Genomic DNA, 16,055 nt, shown 5'->3' with positions numbered 1-16,055 from the left:
AGGGCAGCCTGCGTTGTAAAAGTTGTATATTGTATGTGGGTGGAACTCATTGAAGGTCAGTGTGCTTCTTCTTTCTTCCATACATGATGCGATTACGATTTAGGATTTTGAGCAAAAATAGAACAGCCTCCTGGCTCGAGCCACGTGCTCGATGTCTAAGCCATTCAAACTGCTTAGGAACATCTTTGATTGTGTGCATTTGATCATTTACACTGTCATCGTGTAGTAATTTCAGTGCATTGTAACTCATGGGTTAAGGACTTGGTAAACATCAGCATACATTTTGATGATTTACATAAAGAATGGCAGTAAATGTTGGGATGTGCAAAGACCTGCCCCTTGTGGGACTGTCCTCCATCATTCCCATCAGGCTTTGCACCAGTCCCATTTTACAGGGACATACTGTGTATATGCCCTTCACAAGTATTCACAGGTTGAATCACCAATACAGTATAATGTATTAAACACATTTCTTAATGAAACATTCATACATTATCTACACACTCATACAGAACCCTCCTCTATCCATGTAGAGGGATTTATATGAGACTTCTGTATATATCACATAAGATAGGTTCATAAGTTTTCTCTGTACTGTATTTTTTTTCAAAAATAAATAGTGACTGTGTGTTTAACTGTCTTGACAGACTTCCGGTTAACCCAAAACACACATCTCCTGCAGGAAAGTTGGGTGATCATGGGCGAGAGAGTAGGAGAGCTGCGTGTCAGATGGGAAGAGAAAATATTTGGATAGGCAGAAGAGCAGGATGAAAGAAGGAAGGGAAAGAAAGAAAATGTGTGTGCATTGTTTAGTGTGAGAGAGGTGAGGAGAGGATGCCTTCAGAGGGAGGACTCGTACTGCAGGAGTTCATAAAGAAGCGGACCGTCCCTGTACCTGATGCCCACCGCATTCGGGCTGATAAACTGCAGCACATTTATGGTCCTGCGCAGGCGCCGATCCACAAAGTGTGCATCCCAGGCTGGGTAACGTTTTCTGGGCATGTCTATCTTGATGAGAGGTCCCTCAGGCCGGATGGGCCTGCCAGCTGCGTCGACAGGCTCTGTGGACCTCACCTGGAAAACTGGTAGGCAGGTGTCTGTGGGTGTTTCATCTGACTCCACGTATTCCCCTGCCAGGCCCCGTGTGGGCGTGGCCTGGGAGCCACGGGGGCCTGGTGTGGGAGCCATGGGCTCAGCCTCAGGGGGTAACGGAAGGCCCCACAGCAGCTCAGCGCAGCAAGAGCTGGCCAGCACTCTAAGTCGGGGGCCCATGGGGTGTAGGACCCCATAATAGAGAACCATACAAGCCACACCTGAGACAAAGCACAGGAAGACGCCGCAGAGGGCTAAGGAGGCATAGGCGTCAGTGGTGGCCGGGTCACGGTATGCATACCAAAGACAGCTGAGGATGGCGTTCTCTAACAGTACTACGGTGTAATAGGTCACCATTCTTAGTCGTGTCCGGCCCTCACGAACATTGAACCAGCAGAAGACATAGACCACGCCGACCACCATGTTGAACAGTACCTCCTCCCACTTGGACATACAGAAGTCGGTGCCGCCATGGATGACCCAGAAAGCCATGGCACACCAGTGGAGCACCACAAAAATGCCAAAGTAGATGTGGAACACAGAGGCAAAGAGGGCAAAGGAGAGCACCCGTGAGGAGATGGTGAAAAGACGCCACAACAGATGCACCAGGGCACCTCTGTAGCTCATGCTCTTCTTGTCGTCACGTGAATCACGCAGGAGTTTGTGGTAGGAGGCAAGCACCCAGGCCAGGGACAGGAGGGAGGACGTGGCAGAAACACCTGGGAATATGGACAGCAAGAGAGAGAGAGACGGAGAGGAGGAAATATAAGAGGAGACTAAGAATGAAAGAGAGCCAAAATTGGAACATTCAGTGCCCATAATTTTCATTTCATTTCTCCCATGAACTAATGGAGAGTTATAGTGTGATCTTGACTTGGCTGCCATTCAAAGCAATTTCTTACATTTCTGAAAAGCATACATTATACTGCGTGTACTTAAGTGGGATATTCAGTATAAAAAGCCTCAATTAAGAACAACACATTCAGTTTCCGTAAGACACGTATAATAGTGTCAACAGCAGATATGTCAAGGCAGCATGAACCTGCAGCGTGAACAATGATAGCCTCTGCCACATGTATTGATGGCATTTCTATAGATATCCAGACAGAGAGGAGTATCAGCTGTTATTGTGGAATAGCTCTCCTGTGGAAACTGTATTACACGGGGAAGCTAGACTTGTAAGAGGTTTCAGTAGTAAGACTGATGAATCTTGGAAATTGGATATAGTGGAGGGGAATATATTGTACGCTGCAAACAAAGTGATGTGTGACAGAAAATAGAGTGTCAGGTCATGAGGAAGCCTCTTATCATGTGATAACCGCCGCACAAGTGGGACAAATGCAGTGCAACACAGCTAAAGAGATGTGACATGAACACCCACACACACGCGCTCACACACACACACACACACATAAAATGACTCAAGCGTAAATGCATTTCGGGGCGTCTTACACTGCAGCCACTCAGCCTTGTTGCTCTGGATCATGATGCAGAGCTGCAGCACCAGCTGAGGGGCACTTTCCAAGAAGGTCTCCAGCAGTCGCAGCATGTTGACATCGGCGTACTCGTACATCATGGCCCAGTAAAAGCGTCGCTGGTTCTCCTTCTGCCGGTGACTTTGTATGCCAAGGTACATGGTGCGGATGTACCTGTGGGGTAGAGCGAAGGGATCAATACTTAGACATTTCCAACCCTCTGGTCTTGTTTAACGTGCGCAAAACATTAATAATTTTTCGATAGTGGTAGGATATCGCTTGGCAATCCACAAATATACAAGAAATCCCACCTGCACGAGTTCTGACAACACTAGAGGGCATGCTTAGCTACATTCTAAAACAGTAAATTATAATCATCTGCAGTCCTGATGCTTGATTATCCGTGTTCTAAGGCCACTAAAGGGCCCTTGTCACCCGTGTGCTGGTGATAATTCTGGCTGATTAGACTTTCCAAGTTGTCCCTCACTTACAAGTGCGACAAACGCGGCAAGAAGACAAATCACCGGCCTATCAAATCAAGCCCAGTCTGCACGTTGCCCACACAGTCCTGAGAAGAGTTCAAGTCAGGGGAAATGACTCAAAACACCTGTGTGGGTGAGCCGCCGGCTGTAAAGATGATTAGGCCGGCAACTCTTATGAACACAGGAGATGAAACAATGACGAAACAACTCGTTCATTCAGTGCATATTCATACTATACATACACTCCTTAGACAGCCACTTGCATTGGAGGATCACATTATCACAGCAACAATGAGCATCATGAGAACTATGATTTGATTAATGAGGCTTTACAGTTCTTCCTATGGGCTTTGGAGGTGCGGTTATTGAACTTATAGTAGTATGCATATGCTACACGAGTCTTAAGTGCACCATATAAGCTACACTGTCAGCTGCCAGAACAGCAATTTTCTTGATTGATTGAACTTTGTTATGGCAACTATGGCGACGTAGGTAATGCAGCTGAGAAGTGGCAGCTAATTGAATCGAGCTCCGGCTGCAATCAAAGCCATACCATTACTTTTTTATACGGACAAGGCGCTCGTTCTGTGCGGCAGAGCGAAATGCGATACGCTACAGGCTCTGATCCGGCTAATTAAGATCGGAATCATCTTTGTGAAATGTGACGCCGGGGTCCGAGCCGCCCGATTTCCACGCGCGGAAGAAGAACACAAGGGAAAAGCAGGCGGCGTAATTTGGTTAAGGCTTTTTAGCGGGAACATCGCATTACACGTCAATCCATGCAACAAAAGAAAAGCAAACAAAAGCAGTCTGGTAAACAGTAAACACACTTCAGCTCTTCAAACGTATGTCTAAACGTGTTGTGTGGCTGCGGAGGAAACAACCACTGAGGAAATGAAAGTTATTAGTAGTTCTTAGCTGTGTCTTTTAGCTGTTGCGCATCGGGCGGGAGCTGCAGGGTCTGTCTGCACGAGCCTGCAGAGTGGCCAAATAAATCTAAGGCTTGATGTGGAGGCAGTCGACCGAGGACAATAGTGTAGCACGGACAGAAATAGACTAGACAGTAGCGCTGCCTACCACAAACAGAGGGCCATCGGATCTAAATTCAGTTCTTTGGAAGCTTCCATGCAGCGAACAAGCAAGTTCACATCAGACCTGCTCGCCTTTGGATATTGCTTTGGCTACGATTTCAGCGTTAATTGTTCTATACTGTCCATATGCGCTTCTCTAAACAACGGCCGCGGATTCTTAAACCAATTAAATGTGAGGAAACATGCCGACGCAGCTTACAAAATACCTGGAATTGTTTCTCGCCCTCACTTTGCTTGCACTCAGGAAATAGTAATTGATTTTGTGTGTGTGTGTGTGTGTGTGTGTGCGCGCGTGTGTGTTGACACTCCCGCTCAGCTCATTAGGTGGAGATCACGCTATTATTAGTTTAGCTCCGAATTTAAAAATATCCTCTCTGGCCTCACCTACAGGCACAAACCCCGCGAGTCGTGATTCGACGTCAGGGGAAACGATTTCTCTTAAACCCCACTCCTCTGAAAACACAGGTTTATTCGTGCTATTTTAAATGTGGCAACTAGCATTATCCTCCCTCTGCCCCCCTCCATTTTGTTTTCCCTCGCCTAGCTCTGGTCCACTCTGTCGAGCGGTTAGAAAACCAGAGAGTCCCTCAAGAAAAGAGCTGATATTTCACTCTAAAACAATGGAAACAAAAACTCCAGCACAGCAAATGTAGCTACAATATCACAGCATGGATTTGGGAGAAACCAACTATGCAAAGTAGAGGGGCACATTAGCATCACATTAGCTTTTAGCCTATTTCTGCTAGTTATAACGCCTCCTTCTGCGACCAAAAACAGAGGCGGTGATATGTGGGAGGACAGGGACACGTCCAGGTCCTTCTTGGGACAATGGACAGGGGAAATGGACGAAAGTTTTTTTTTCTGGGATCAATAGCTGTGGGATGTGAGAGGCTCCATTATATCCAGAGGTAGAGGCTGGCATTCGGTGACATTTCAAGTTGGACTGGTAAATGTCAGAGGGAGACAAGTCGACCCCTCTTGCCCGTTAACGACACGCCACAGAAGCCTACACGAGTCCTTTGTCTCCGCTGAAGCGCCCCCGATGAAAACGAGTAATTTTCAGCGCTCGGTCGCTTTCTTTCTTTCTTAGAAACAAAGAGAAAATTCATGTGATCTGCTTTGATCTGTCATTAACACTGACATATTGGAAATGATGCTTACGTCCACTATGAATTATTATTATTATAATTGTCATGAACTGAGATGTGATCCAGAGATTGATTGAATTCTTGATTGAGTTCTTCACTTAGGTCTTCACTGTCTTAACTTAGGACTTGTCTGTCTTGTATGTGGACTTGACTTGGGAATTGACTTAGGACACACCTGTCTTGACTCAAGGACTTATCTCTCTCGACTTGTCTGTGTAGGACCTGCTTGTCTTGAATTAAGGACTCATTTATCTTGACTTTGGACTTGCCCTGTCTTACTTCTGTCTTGCATATCAACGACTCGACTCACCTCTGGCACAGTAAGTCATACCTTAGGCGAGATACGAAATCAGACACAACGCAGTCGTCTCCTTCCTGCCTCATAAGTCTCGTTCTTCGCTCATATTCTCTTGGTTTCAGCATGAAAAAGACCCAAATAGTCAAACACTTCTTCTCAGGCTTCTCGGCTGTCAAAGAAATATGAACTCACTCCATCACTTTTCCATCGCGCCTTCACAAAAACTCTCACACACATGCTAGGATGGCGATACACACTGTTAACACTCCCACTGTGCATTTTCAGATATAGTAACACAAATGGCTCACATTCACACACACACACACTCCAGCACACACAGGTTCACACATACACATGCAGAATTGTACTTGTCAGTGTTGCAGGTAATAGGGGATTTCCTTTCTATCCCAGACTCTCTCTCTCTCTCTCACCCCCCCTTCCCACCCTCCCTCCCTCCCACCACTTACTCTGTGGTCCTTTCCTCTCCTCTTTCCTTTTAGCTCCATAGCTCCTCTACATGGCTCCTCATGAATTATTTGTGGCGAGATCATAGCGATCGCTCATGGCTCGTTAAGCAGAGTACGCATGGCCTAACAGCTCAACACTGTGCCGGGTCATGTTCCAAGCCCAGCCGTTGTCTGCTACACACACACACACACACACACACACACGCTTGTCTGCAACCCTAACGTTTTGATGCCAGATTTCAAACTGTAATTACCAAGCTTTGAATGAATGGAGCTAAGCATGAGCTATTGTGAGGGACAGGCAGAATGACAAATACACACACACACACACACATATACCCGCACACACCATGTGGACGCTTGACTGCCTGGCCTCCCTCTCCTCCAAAGTCACTGACCGATGAGTCATCCAACCCCAAACACACACCCCCCTAAACCCTCACACGGAGCCCTTCGGTGAGCATAGGAGAATGAGCAACACACACTCACACACACACACACTCCTTGCTGAGTTTATCCACGTCTAACATCTGAGACAGGTCTGTGGGAGGCCCGGGAGCTCTGGATGCATTCATATCTTCTCCTGAGCTGATTCATAATAAGATTGCGTCGGCTCTGAGAGGACAGCAGGGGCGAACGCGTGAAGCAGAGCTCACGCGTTCTCTGTAACAGGTGGAATCCAGGGCAGAACACTGAGCACGGCCCCGGGCTTTCTGAATAAGTGTGTGTGAGTGTGTGTAAGGTAGATGCTATATGATGCCAGCTGCAATGAGTCACACCCTGAGTCACTGAGAAGACTTTCAGAGGGGCTGCACAGACTCTCAATGAGGCTTTAGCTCTCCTTTCTCCTCCTCTGTGTCTTCTCTCACCGCCCGAGACAATGCTCAATGTGTGTGTGTGTGTGTCTGGAGATTCAATACTGTTTTCATTCTGTGTATTTACAGACTGAGTAGAGAATCATCAATGGCACAGAAGCCCCAGACTCTGTCCTCTCTATTCTCATCCTCTCTCTAGTTAGAAGAAGAGAACAGCAAATGTTACGTAATAAAACCACAAAATAAATCAAAAGGAAACAAAATAACATCTTCATTTGCTTCACAGCTTCCCTCCGTGTGTTTGTATCTAATAAAGTAAGTGTGTTCAGTGTCCTCTTCATTTATTCTGCCTTTACTTTCTGTCCGTTCTGCTTGTATCGTGCTTAAAAACTGTCTGTAAGATCTTAAATATGATTCCTTTTTCCGTTCGGCATCATTATTCCGAGTAGAACACTCTGGGAATAAAGTGATAGTGTCAAGAATAAACAGTTTTACACTTTCCGGAATCACTTTGTAGGCTGAAATGGCTTCTGCTTTTACTGTGTGTGCCATCCGGGACACAGATCGGACACCTGGAGTCACACATACCCACACACACACACACACACACACACGCAAACATGCAGGAGGATCTACAGAGAGTTGAATTGAGATGGTGTTGACATGATGCGAGCTGAAAGCGACGGGGTGGGTTGGGGGGGGGGGACTGGGGGGGCTGCAGAGACGTCGTGTCAACTCTGCTCCGCCCCGTCAGTTTCAGCCGTGTGTACTAACTAACTACCTCTGACATCTTGACAAAATATTATCACTGTACTACTACAACTTCATTCCAACACGCCGTTTCCTACGTGCAAACGCCGTGTAAACCTCTAATGATGACTGATCTGATTGGCTCTCAGTTTACGTGTTCTCCAGCTGACAGATCCCACAGCATGTAAGAGCTGCAGCGTTCCTCTCCTCTGCTGTACTCCCTCTCTCCCTCTCTCCCCCCCCCCCTCTCTCTCTGCCACAGCCACAGTCATTTGTCACCATTAGCAACGGCCCTCAGGTACCCCGACCAATTGTGATCACGTGACATCCAGCCAATGCGAAGATGAGAGGAGGAGGAGGGGAAAAAGGAGCAAGAAAGGATACAAGGAAGGAAATGATAGAAGAAGGGGTGAGAGGAAGAGGAGGAGGAGGAGGACAAGAAAGACGGCATCAAGGCCTCTGAGCTCTCAGAGGCTTCGGGGTTCAGATAATCATTTGGTAATAGTGGACTAAGCCCAGATAAGGATGTGCAGATTCCATATCAGAGGAGACGAGACATTTCCTTGATGTTCAGATATGGAACGCTGCCGACCTGCAACCCAACCGCATTATGAAACGATTGGCAGGCGTAAGCAAATGAGGTGATGAACGTTATTCTAGCCTTTTCTTCTGTGGTTTTCTTTTTAGACAGAGGGAATTTTCTGATGGTTGAAAAATAGTTGAAACTGTCCACAGTGAGGTTTGGTGGATTATCCAGAGTTGCTGGTTCATTGGTTTTAGAGAAGAAGCTGCTGACTTTTTAAATGTCACTTCTCACACTTTGAGGGCCTCAAGTCAACTTTTTCATCTCCGACATTTTAGCGTTACTTCCCTTCCTGCAAATACTCAAAGATTACATAATTTTTAGGCTTAGGGTTTGGGTTAAGGTCAGGATTAAAAGACGTTTCAGTGTTATGGGTTAGGGTTAATGGAAATTTACCAATAGCATCTTCTTTCTCTCCTTTCCGTTGTTACCGATGATTTAAGCACTCGACTTGATTTCACGACGTTTTCTCCTTCCCCTGCTGCTATTTCCACCTCCACGTGTGAGCCTTATCTTCCTCAGACGCTCAACATATTACCACTGTTTTGTTTTATGAAGCGACGGGTTGTTCCAAATGTCTGCTCGGAGGCGGACCTGCTGCACAATTCCTGCAGTTACTCTTTCAATTGATCCTGTTCATTTGTCTCTAAAAGGGTTAAGGCGTCAAACGTGGTGATATTCCTGAATAACCATTTGACTTTTTGAACACACTTGACACGTTACGCAGCTGAATTTCCACCTGAGGCACAAATACGACAACACCAACCCAAGAAACTGCGATCTGCACATTATTGGATTCAGAGCGATTTGTAACCTTATGCCCTTAAAATGCTGTCTTCATAGCAAAATCCTATTTCTCTCTCTCTCTCTCCGTCTTCCCACTCACCCTGTGGGCTTTCGCGGCTGCTCGTCAACCAAAGGAAGGACCAGATTATGTGCGGATTAAGAAGAAAAGGCTTGACCCACTTGCTGTGCAGAGAGCAGAACCGAAAAGGGCCGTGTGGGCGCAATCGTTCATTCAGCGTCAGCGTTTGTGTTCTACTGTGCCAGACGCTTCAAGTTCAAGTTTATTGCTCTTAGGACTATAATTAGCACTGCAGGCCGACGGTGTTAAAATACTTCCCCGACTTACTGATTGAAAGTTCTGAGTGTTAAGTCTCCTTTGTGCCTGTGTGAGTTTTAACTGCTAGGAGAACCCGAAAAAGAAGGGGGGGGGGGAAAACATAATCACTTCACGGCGTAATTTGTTTGATAGACCCGCCTGCAAGTGAGGTAGGCATTATGCATTTTCCAGGCCCTGAAGATAACACGAGAACAGAGGCGAGAGCCAAGTCAGCACACAAGGAGAGAGAGAGAGGGAGAGAGAGAGAGAGAGGGGCGGTGAGAGGGAGATAGAGAGGAGGAGAGGCAGAGGAGATAACTGCTGAGAAAGTGGCGAAGAGCGAAGGGGGGAATAGAGAGAAGTGACAGTGTGATGTAGTGACGGAGGGAAGGAGGAAGGAGGACGGCGGCAGCGGCGGCGGAAAGGCAGCGAGACAAAGGCGCCGGAAAGCGATAGAGAGGAGGGAGGGGGCTAGGAGAGGTAGAGAGACCAGGGGAGTGAGAGGAGAGTGAGAGGAGGGGAGTGAAAGAGAATGAGACCCAGGAGGTAAACTAATCACCGAGCACGCAATGTAATTTTCTGGCTCTGTGCCTCCACTCTGCCTTCCTCCTCCCCCCTTTGCTTCTTCCTCTCTCTCTCTCTCTCTCTCTCTCTCTCTCTCTCTCTCCCTCTTCCTCTCCCCCCCCCCCCCCCCCCCCCCCCCCCCCCCCCCCCCCCCCCACCATCTTCATCTCGGGGGCTCTTTTTACTATTCTGCTCTCGCTCCTCTATCTATCAGGCCGTACCATTCCAAAGCACCCCTCCTCTCCTTAGTGCTGCCCAGTAATCCCCACTGGCGCCCTTAAATGGACCGAACCAATCTGGCCATCGGGAGAGGGCGACTTTTAAAAAGAAGGGTTGCTTTCCCTTTAATAACCAGTGTGGTTTAATGCTGAAAACTCTCCCGCAGGTGTTCGTGTGACGATGCAAACCGCAGGAAATACGACAACAATCAACAAAAAAAGAGAGGAAAAGCAGATGAAACAGCACCTGTCTTCCTCTGTAAGTGTGTGTGTGCGCGCGTGTGTGTTACCCTGGAGGTGAAGGCGCTTACGAAATGTTTGATATGGTTGCAGTAACGGTTTAGGAGCGCGCTCAGTCTCTCTCCTGGGAGCGGCGGCGGCGGCGGTGCCTGGCTGCCTCGCTGTTTTGCAGCAGCCTTGATGATGATGATAGATGTTCACTCCAGACATGCAAATTAAAGGAGGCGGCGGCTCAGATCTGCTCGCATACTTACGCACACAGACACGCGCGCACCCAGCATGTGTTCCCCGCACACACACAACAAAATGTGTATGTTTGAATACGATCAAATCTTCTGCTGATATATTAATCTTCCTCTTTAGGGAACGTACCCCCCTCTGAAAATGCAGAGGTTTCTCCGGCGTCTGGCCTATTTCTCCGCTCGCACGCCGAGCCGAGAGGAAGATTATTCACTTCACATGCTAATTTGAACAGACAGGGATCGCTCTCCAAGAGGACGAGGCCCAGGATGAGTGGGGGGGGGGGGGAGCGAGCCGGCTTGTTATTGACATGTAGTGTGTGTCACCTCATCCATCATAACCGCCGCCGTCGTCACTGCCGGGCCAAATTCAAACACACACATGGCACATACACACAGGATAAATTGTCACTCTCTCTCTCACACACACACACACACAGACACGCACACACGCACACACGCACACACTGTCAAATCCAAACGAGACTCTTCGATGCTTGTTTGAATAAGGACCACACAGGAAATTCCAATAAATGCAGCATATAGGGGGAATACAGGAGGTGACATCACCCCGTTATTCTCCAACGCGGCTCGTTTCGCTTGACGGCGTTCTGGCTCTGATCGCGAGACCATTCGTGGGAACATGAATGAGAAACACGGATGTCAGGAAGACGGCGGAGTAGTTTCTATTCCATAAATGCCACTAAGAGTCCTGACATGCATACTTCCATTCAAACACACACACACAGGCTATCAGATTTTTACACCAGGCTTCACACCATCAGACAGTGTCACTATTGGAAAAAGCCTGAACACTATCCTAACCTCAGGGGATCCAGTGACACAAAGCATATGTGTGAGCCCTCAGCCATTAGTCACTGACAGGCTCCACTGAGGGAAAGCTGTTGTGACAGATCCAAATATCAGCCTGGCAGGGAAAAGAGTGAGAGGAGGAGGGATAGAGAGAGAGAGAGACAGGGGGAGAGAGAGAGAGAGAGAGAGAGAGGCTGCATCCATCCAGCAGGTACCACAACAACTCATCCAGGGCTGCTCGGGTTCTTTAAGGTCACAGACAGTGGCGCAGTTTGGCTCTGAAGCAAGACGGAGAGGAGATTTAGTTACTGACAATGAGGAGGGGGAAGAAAATAAAAGTCATCATAGTTTCCTCGAAAAACACACACACACACACACACACACACACACACACACACACACACACACACACACACACGCACGTCCGTCCTGCTCATTCCTGCATTTTCGCCCCCATAAACAGCTTCCTCCCTTCACCCAAACACGGGTAACACTATCTCATAGAGATCCTCCGACGCAGCACGCCGGAGTCACGGGAGTCAGCACAAAAACACACACACACCCACACGCAAACATACAAGCGCAAACAGAGAAGCACACACACACACTGATCCACACACAGAGACCAGCCACTTCCTGGGTCTGCTCCATCTTCCCAGGTTGGGTGGCGGAGATGGAGACACAGGGATGAGATGGAGGGGGAGGGGCCGGATCGATGCAGGTATCCTGGGAACTCTTCCTCTCTTCCATGAATCTATGTCAGGGAAGAACAGATGCTGACAGGGTTCCTCCTCCTCCTCCTCCTTCTCCTCCTCCTCCTCCCTGCTACAGGAAGCTTCATCAGTGCACGGGAGCAAAACGATTGGTCGTTCAGGGGGGCGGAAGCGAACATACCTCACGCTGTGTTACCTGTCATATTAGTGAAAGAAGCGTGTGTGTGTGTGTGAGAGAGAGAGCCCAGCTGCAGTAAATCTGCCCTCTGTCTGTGTGTGTCTGTGTGTGTGTGCCTCAGGGTGAAGAAATGGCTGCGACGTGGCGATAAGATATATGTTAAAGAAGTCCAAACAGCAAAGAGACAGGCGCGGGGGAGTTCCAGAGTGTCACAGCGCCGTTTAAAGACAGACGTGCTCCTAAAGCGAGACGACAGGTAAAAGCATGTGGAACGCATGCCGACAAGCTGTGACCAAGTGTGAGCCGAAGACATTTCTATCACTGTTTTCCGCGTAAATCGGTTGCCACGGCGCTCAGTTCTGACGCCTCTTTCCCGCCTCGTGAGATTTAATCCCACTTAATTGCGTTAAATAGTTGAAATGTGTGTTTTTGTTGCTTTGTATCATGTGACCCAGAGTCCATTAACGGCGATGGAGAGATTCCAGATCAGCGGGTGAAGAGGAGGAGGGATAGAGACAGAGGCTGTGGTTGGTGGCGATCGTGTGTGTGTGTGTGTGTGTGTGTTTGTCTGTAAATAGGGGAGTGAGTAAGAGAAGCGGGATCATAAAAGACCAGCGAGAGAGAGAGAGAGAGAGAGAGAGAGAGAGAGAGAGAGAGAGAGAGAGAGAAAGATTATAAAACATCCAATAAAACTTCAAATAAGACTGCAGCCGCGGCGATAAAAGGCAACAAAATATGAAACAGTGAAATTAACCAGTTATACGCTGTTAAGTCCACACACTGGAAGAAAACGTAGATACAGAGAGGATTATGTGGAGATTTTACTGGGATGTGAAGATTTATTACTGTAGAAAGCTTCGATTCCAGCAGAGAGGCAGAGCGAGAGAGAGAGAGAGAGAGAGAGAGAGAGAGAGAGAGTGCAGCAACGTGACCCCCCTGGGAGTTGCTAAGTGATGGTAATCGGACTCCAACATGTTGCAGTCTGGGAAATCTCCTGATGAATAGGAAGCGGAGAGGGCAGCAGAGGAGGAGGCTGGAGAAGAAGAGGGCCTTGCGGTGTAATGTACGGGCGCCGCGCCAAGGCGTCCATTTCATTCACAAAAGCCCCTCAGCGTGTCCGACCTCGGGCCGTACCATCTGCCCCCCCGACGGAGAGGCGACTCTGGCCTCGTTCTCCCTCCCGCCTCACTGACCTCCAGCTTTTGTTTTTGTGCCTTTGTTAAGCCTCGTCTACCTCCTTTCTCCCCTTTGACAATCGGGATCAATCCTCGTCTGAGATTCCATCAAACCAAACCAAACTGTTTGGTTCGTTATCGTCTGTGCAGCTTCTAATCAATCAATCCCCTCGATCAATTTGGTTGATACGCCGTCAAACTCAACCGTCTTCTTCACATTAAAAGCCAAAGATAGACAGACTGAGAAAAGGAAAATCTGTAAATCAAAAGCACAGAAAGACTCTAAAAGATATGAAAGTGTGAAAATCTAAGTGTGGATCGAGACGTACGTGTGTGTGTGTGTGTGTGTGTGTGTGTGTGTGTGTGTGTGTGTGTGTGTGTGTGTGTGTGTCTTAATGTAGAGGCTAAATATAGAGCAAATAACAGGGTTACATGTGATCATTATCACTTTATTCTCACAGCCTGAGCAGTTATGGATGAATTTCTCACGCGATTCTTTAAGCAGCAGCTTGAAACACGACAGAGTGGTGGAGAGATGAAGAGAGAGAGAGTGGAGGAGGAAGAAGAGGAGGAGGAGGAGGAGAAAGTAGGACAGAGATGTGTGGGCCTCTGGAAGGACAGTGTGGCTCTAATCAGGGGCGAGCAGCTGCGATTACTCCACCACTCTCCCAGGGAGGCGAAACTCTGCTCACGCTTCAGCATGGAGGAGGGCGACAGAGCCGAGGAGCAGAGGAGCAGAGGAGCAGAGGAGCAGAGGAGCCATGTTTGTCTCCTCAAACAGCGGAAAAGTCAATAAGTAGAAAATCATCTTCAACCACAAGATTTACATACCCAAACTTTCATCAGAAGCACTTTCTCCGTCTTCATTCCAACTTTCTCACATCGGTCCCGATACATCACACTGATAAAGTTTCCGCTCGACGCCCCGATGTGCTTTTTTTTTTATAAACAACGCAGAGGAAGAACACCTCAACCTGAAATATTAAATAGCAAATGGAAAGCGACAGTCTCTGGAACGTCAGCACTTTGTGGGGGAAAAACAAGCTGTCAATATCAGCGCTTTGGAATGAAAGAGAGGAGGAGAGGGAGAGGGGGGGCGAGAGCGAGAGAGAGCAAGAGAGAGAGAGAGAAAGATGATCTAAGCAGCAAAACTGGAAGCGATAAAGTTAAACCGTCAGTGTAAGTGTTAATAAAAACAGTGGAAATTAGACTGACGATTGAAGTCAGTGAAGATCCAGAGAAGCGATACACACACACACACAAAAACACACAAACACACACACACGTGCTGCGCATTGTCTGATATGCCCATGAGTGATGTATCTACAAGAGTGTGTAATCATTCGCCATCCCAGCAGAGTCGTCTGTTCTGTTCTGCTGCAGACGGCTCCTTGTATGTCAGAGCGCCTGTTCTCTCTGCCAGGGAGAGAGAGAGAGAGAGAGAGAGAGAGAGAGAGAGAGAGAGGCTGCAGTGTGCTCTCATTTATTCATAACCTTCATCAAAACAAACCCATAATTAATAAATACATTTTCGAGCTACGAATGATTCATCATCACCGGCGCCGCTGTGCAGCAGGATTTACAAAACACGGATAACCTCACGTGTGTGTGTGTTCCTTTAAGGAGTTAACCTAATTGCTTTAGTGTTCCACCTGTGTGTGTGGTCGTCCCTGAACATGCAGCAGCCTCCTCCTCCTCCTCCTCCTCTCCTCTCCTCTCGTCCTCGTCTTCAAACCTCAGTGTGTCACCGACATCGCCATCCCTTTCTTAAGTCGATTCCAACCGCACTCTGGGTTGAAACACATCCCAAAACTAAACATGTGGGAGGTGGTAATGAGCCAGTCTCTGCGTGTGTGTGTGTGTGTGTGTGTTTGTCCAGGCCACCTCCCAGACCAACATCAAACAGCTCCGTCTCTCAAGTCTGTGACACACTTTCATCACGAGCAGCGAAGGGGAAAGACACATGAACCGTGTATGTAGTGATCAAGACACACACACACACACACACAGCAAGTAACATTTAAAGACACTCGAATCGAAAATGGCACCGAGTCTGAGGAGCAGCTCTCCGTCTCCCACCCAGCGCGTCTGTGTGTAAAAACACGGCCGAGACGACTTCAAACATCTCCGTCCCATCAAGCGGCACATCACCTCCACGCCGGCTCCGCCTTTGAAGCCGCCCGGCCCGAGCATGCTCAGTGGCATCTAGTCAATAAGTCATTAGCTCAGGCTTCAGTGGCCGGGCGCTGTGAGGCTGTGCGGTGACCCGGACTCGGACGAGGGACCACCGGCGGATCGCCCCGACGCTCAAGATCTGGCAACTGACTTCTTTTCTGTTCCGTTGAACGAAGAGAAATCAAGTCTTATTCTGACACATCTTCCATTTCACAGCCTGACATGCATATATTTAGGTCACCACCGCCCAATCAGGGGTTGATGCCGGCGCCGGATTGTGATCGGTCTTGTTTAGCTGCTGTGTCGCCCGAACTGACCTTGATAGAAGTGAGGAGGCTTAACGAAAACAACAACCAGGTTACTGAACCGTTTAGTATTCCGGTCAGGAAGACGCGGCACCTTTAGCGGCAAATAGGTCAAAGTCTCCTGGAAAGATC

At 48.2% G+C, this 16,055-nt stretch overlaps 1 protein-coding gene across 1 annotated transcript in view; it reads right to left on the bottom strand.

The window, feature by feature from the left end:
- Nucleotides 1-840: 840 nt before the first annotated feature.
- Nucleotides 841-16,055, bottom strand: part of xkr6b (XK, Kell blood group complex subunit-related family, member 6b) — a 30,260-nt gene continuing 15,045 nt past the window's right edge. Inside the window, exons 2-3 of the mRNA XM_076170899.1 lie at nt 2,545-2,741; nt 841-1,811 (exon numbers count right to left, since the gene is read on the bottom strand). Of these exons, the coding sequence (XP_076027014.1) occupies nt 841-1,811; nt 2,545-2,741 (1,168 nt within the window). The remainder of the gene's footprint in view (nt 1,812-2,544; nt 2,742-16,055) is intronic.

The sequence above is a fragment of the Genypterus blacodes genome, unplaced genomic scaffold (genome assembly GCF_046128005.1).
Source record: "Genypterus blacodes isolate CSIRO-AG114 ecotype Tasmania unplaced genomic scaffold, CSIRO-AGI_Gbla_v1 ptg000233l_1, whole genome shotgun sequence".
NCBI lineage: Eukaryota > Metazoa > Chordata > Actinopteri > Ophidiiformes > Ophidiidae > Genypterus > Genypterus blacodes.
This window is presented reverse-complemented; position numbering and strand designations above follow the sequence as displayed.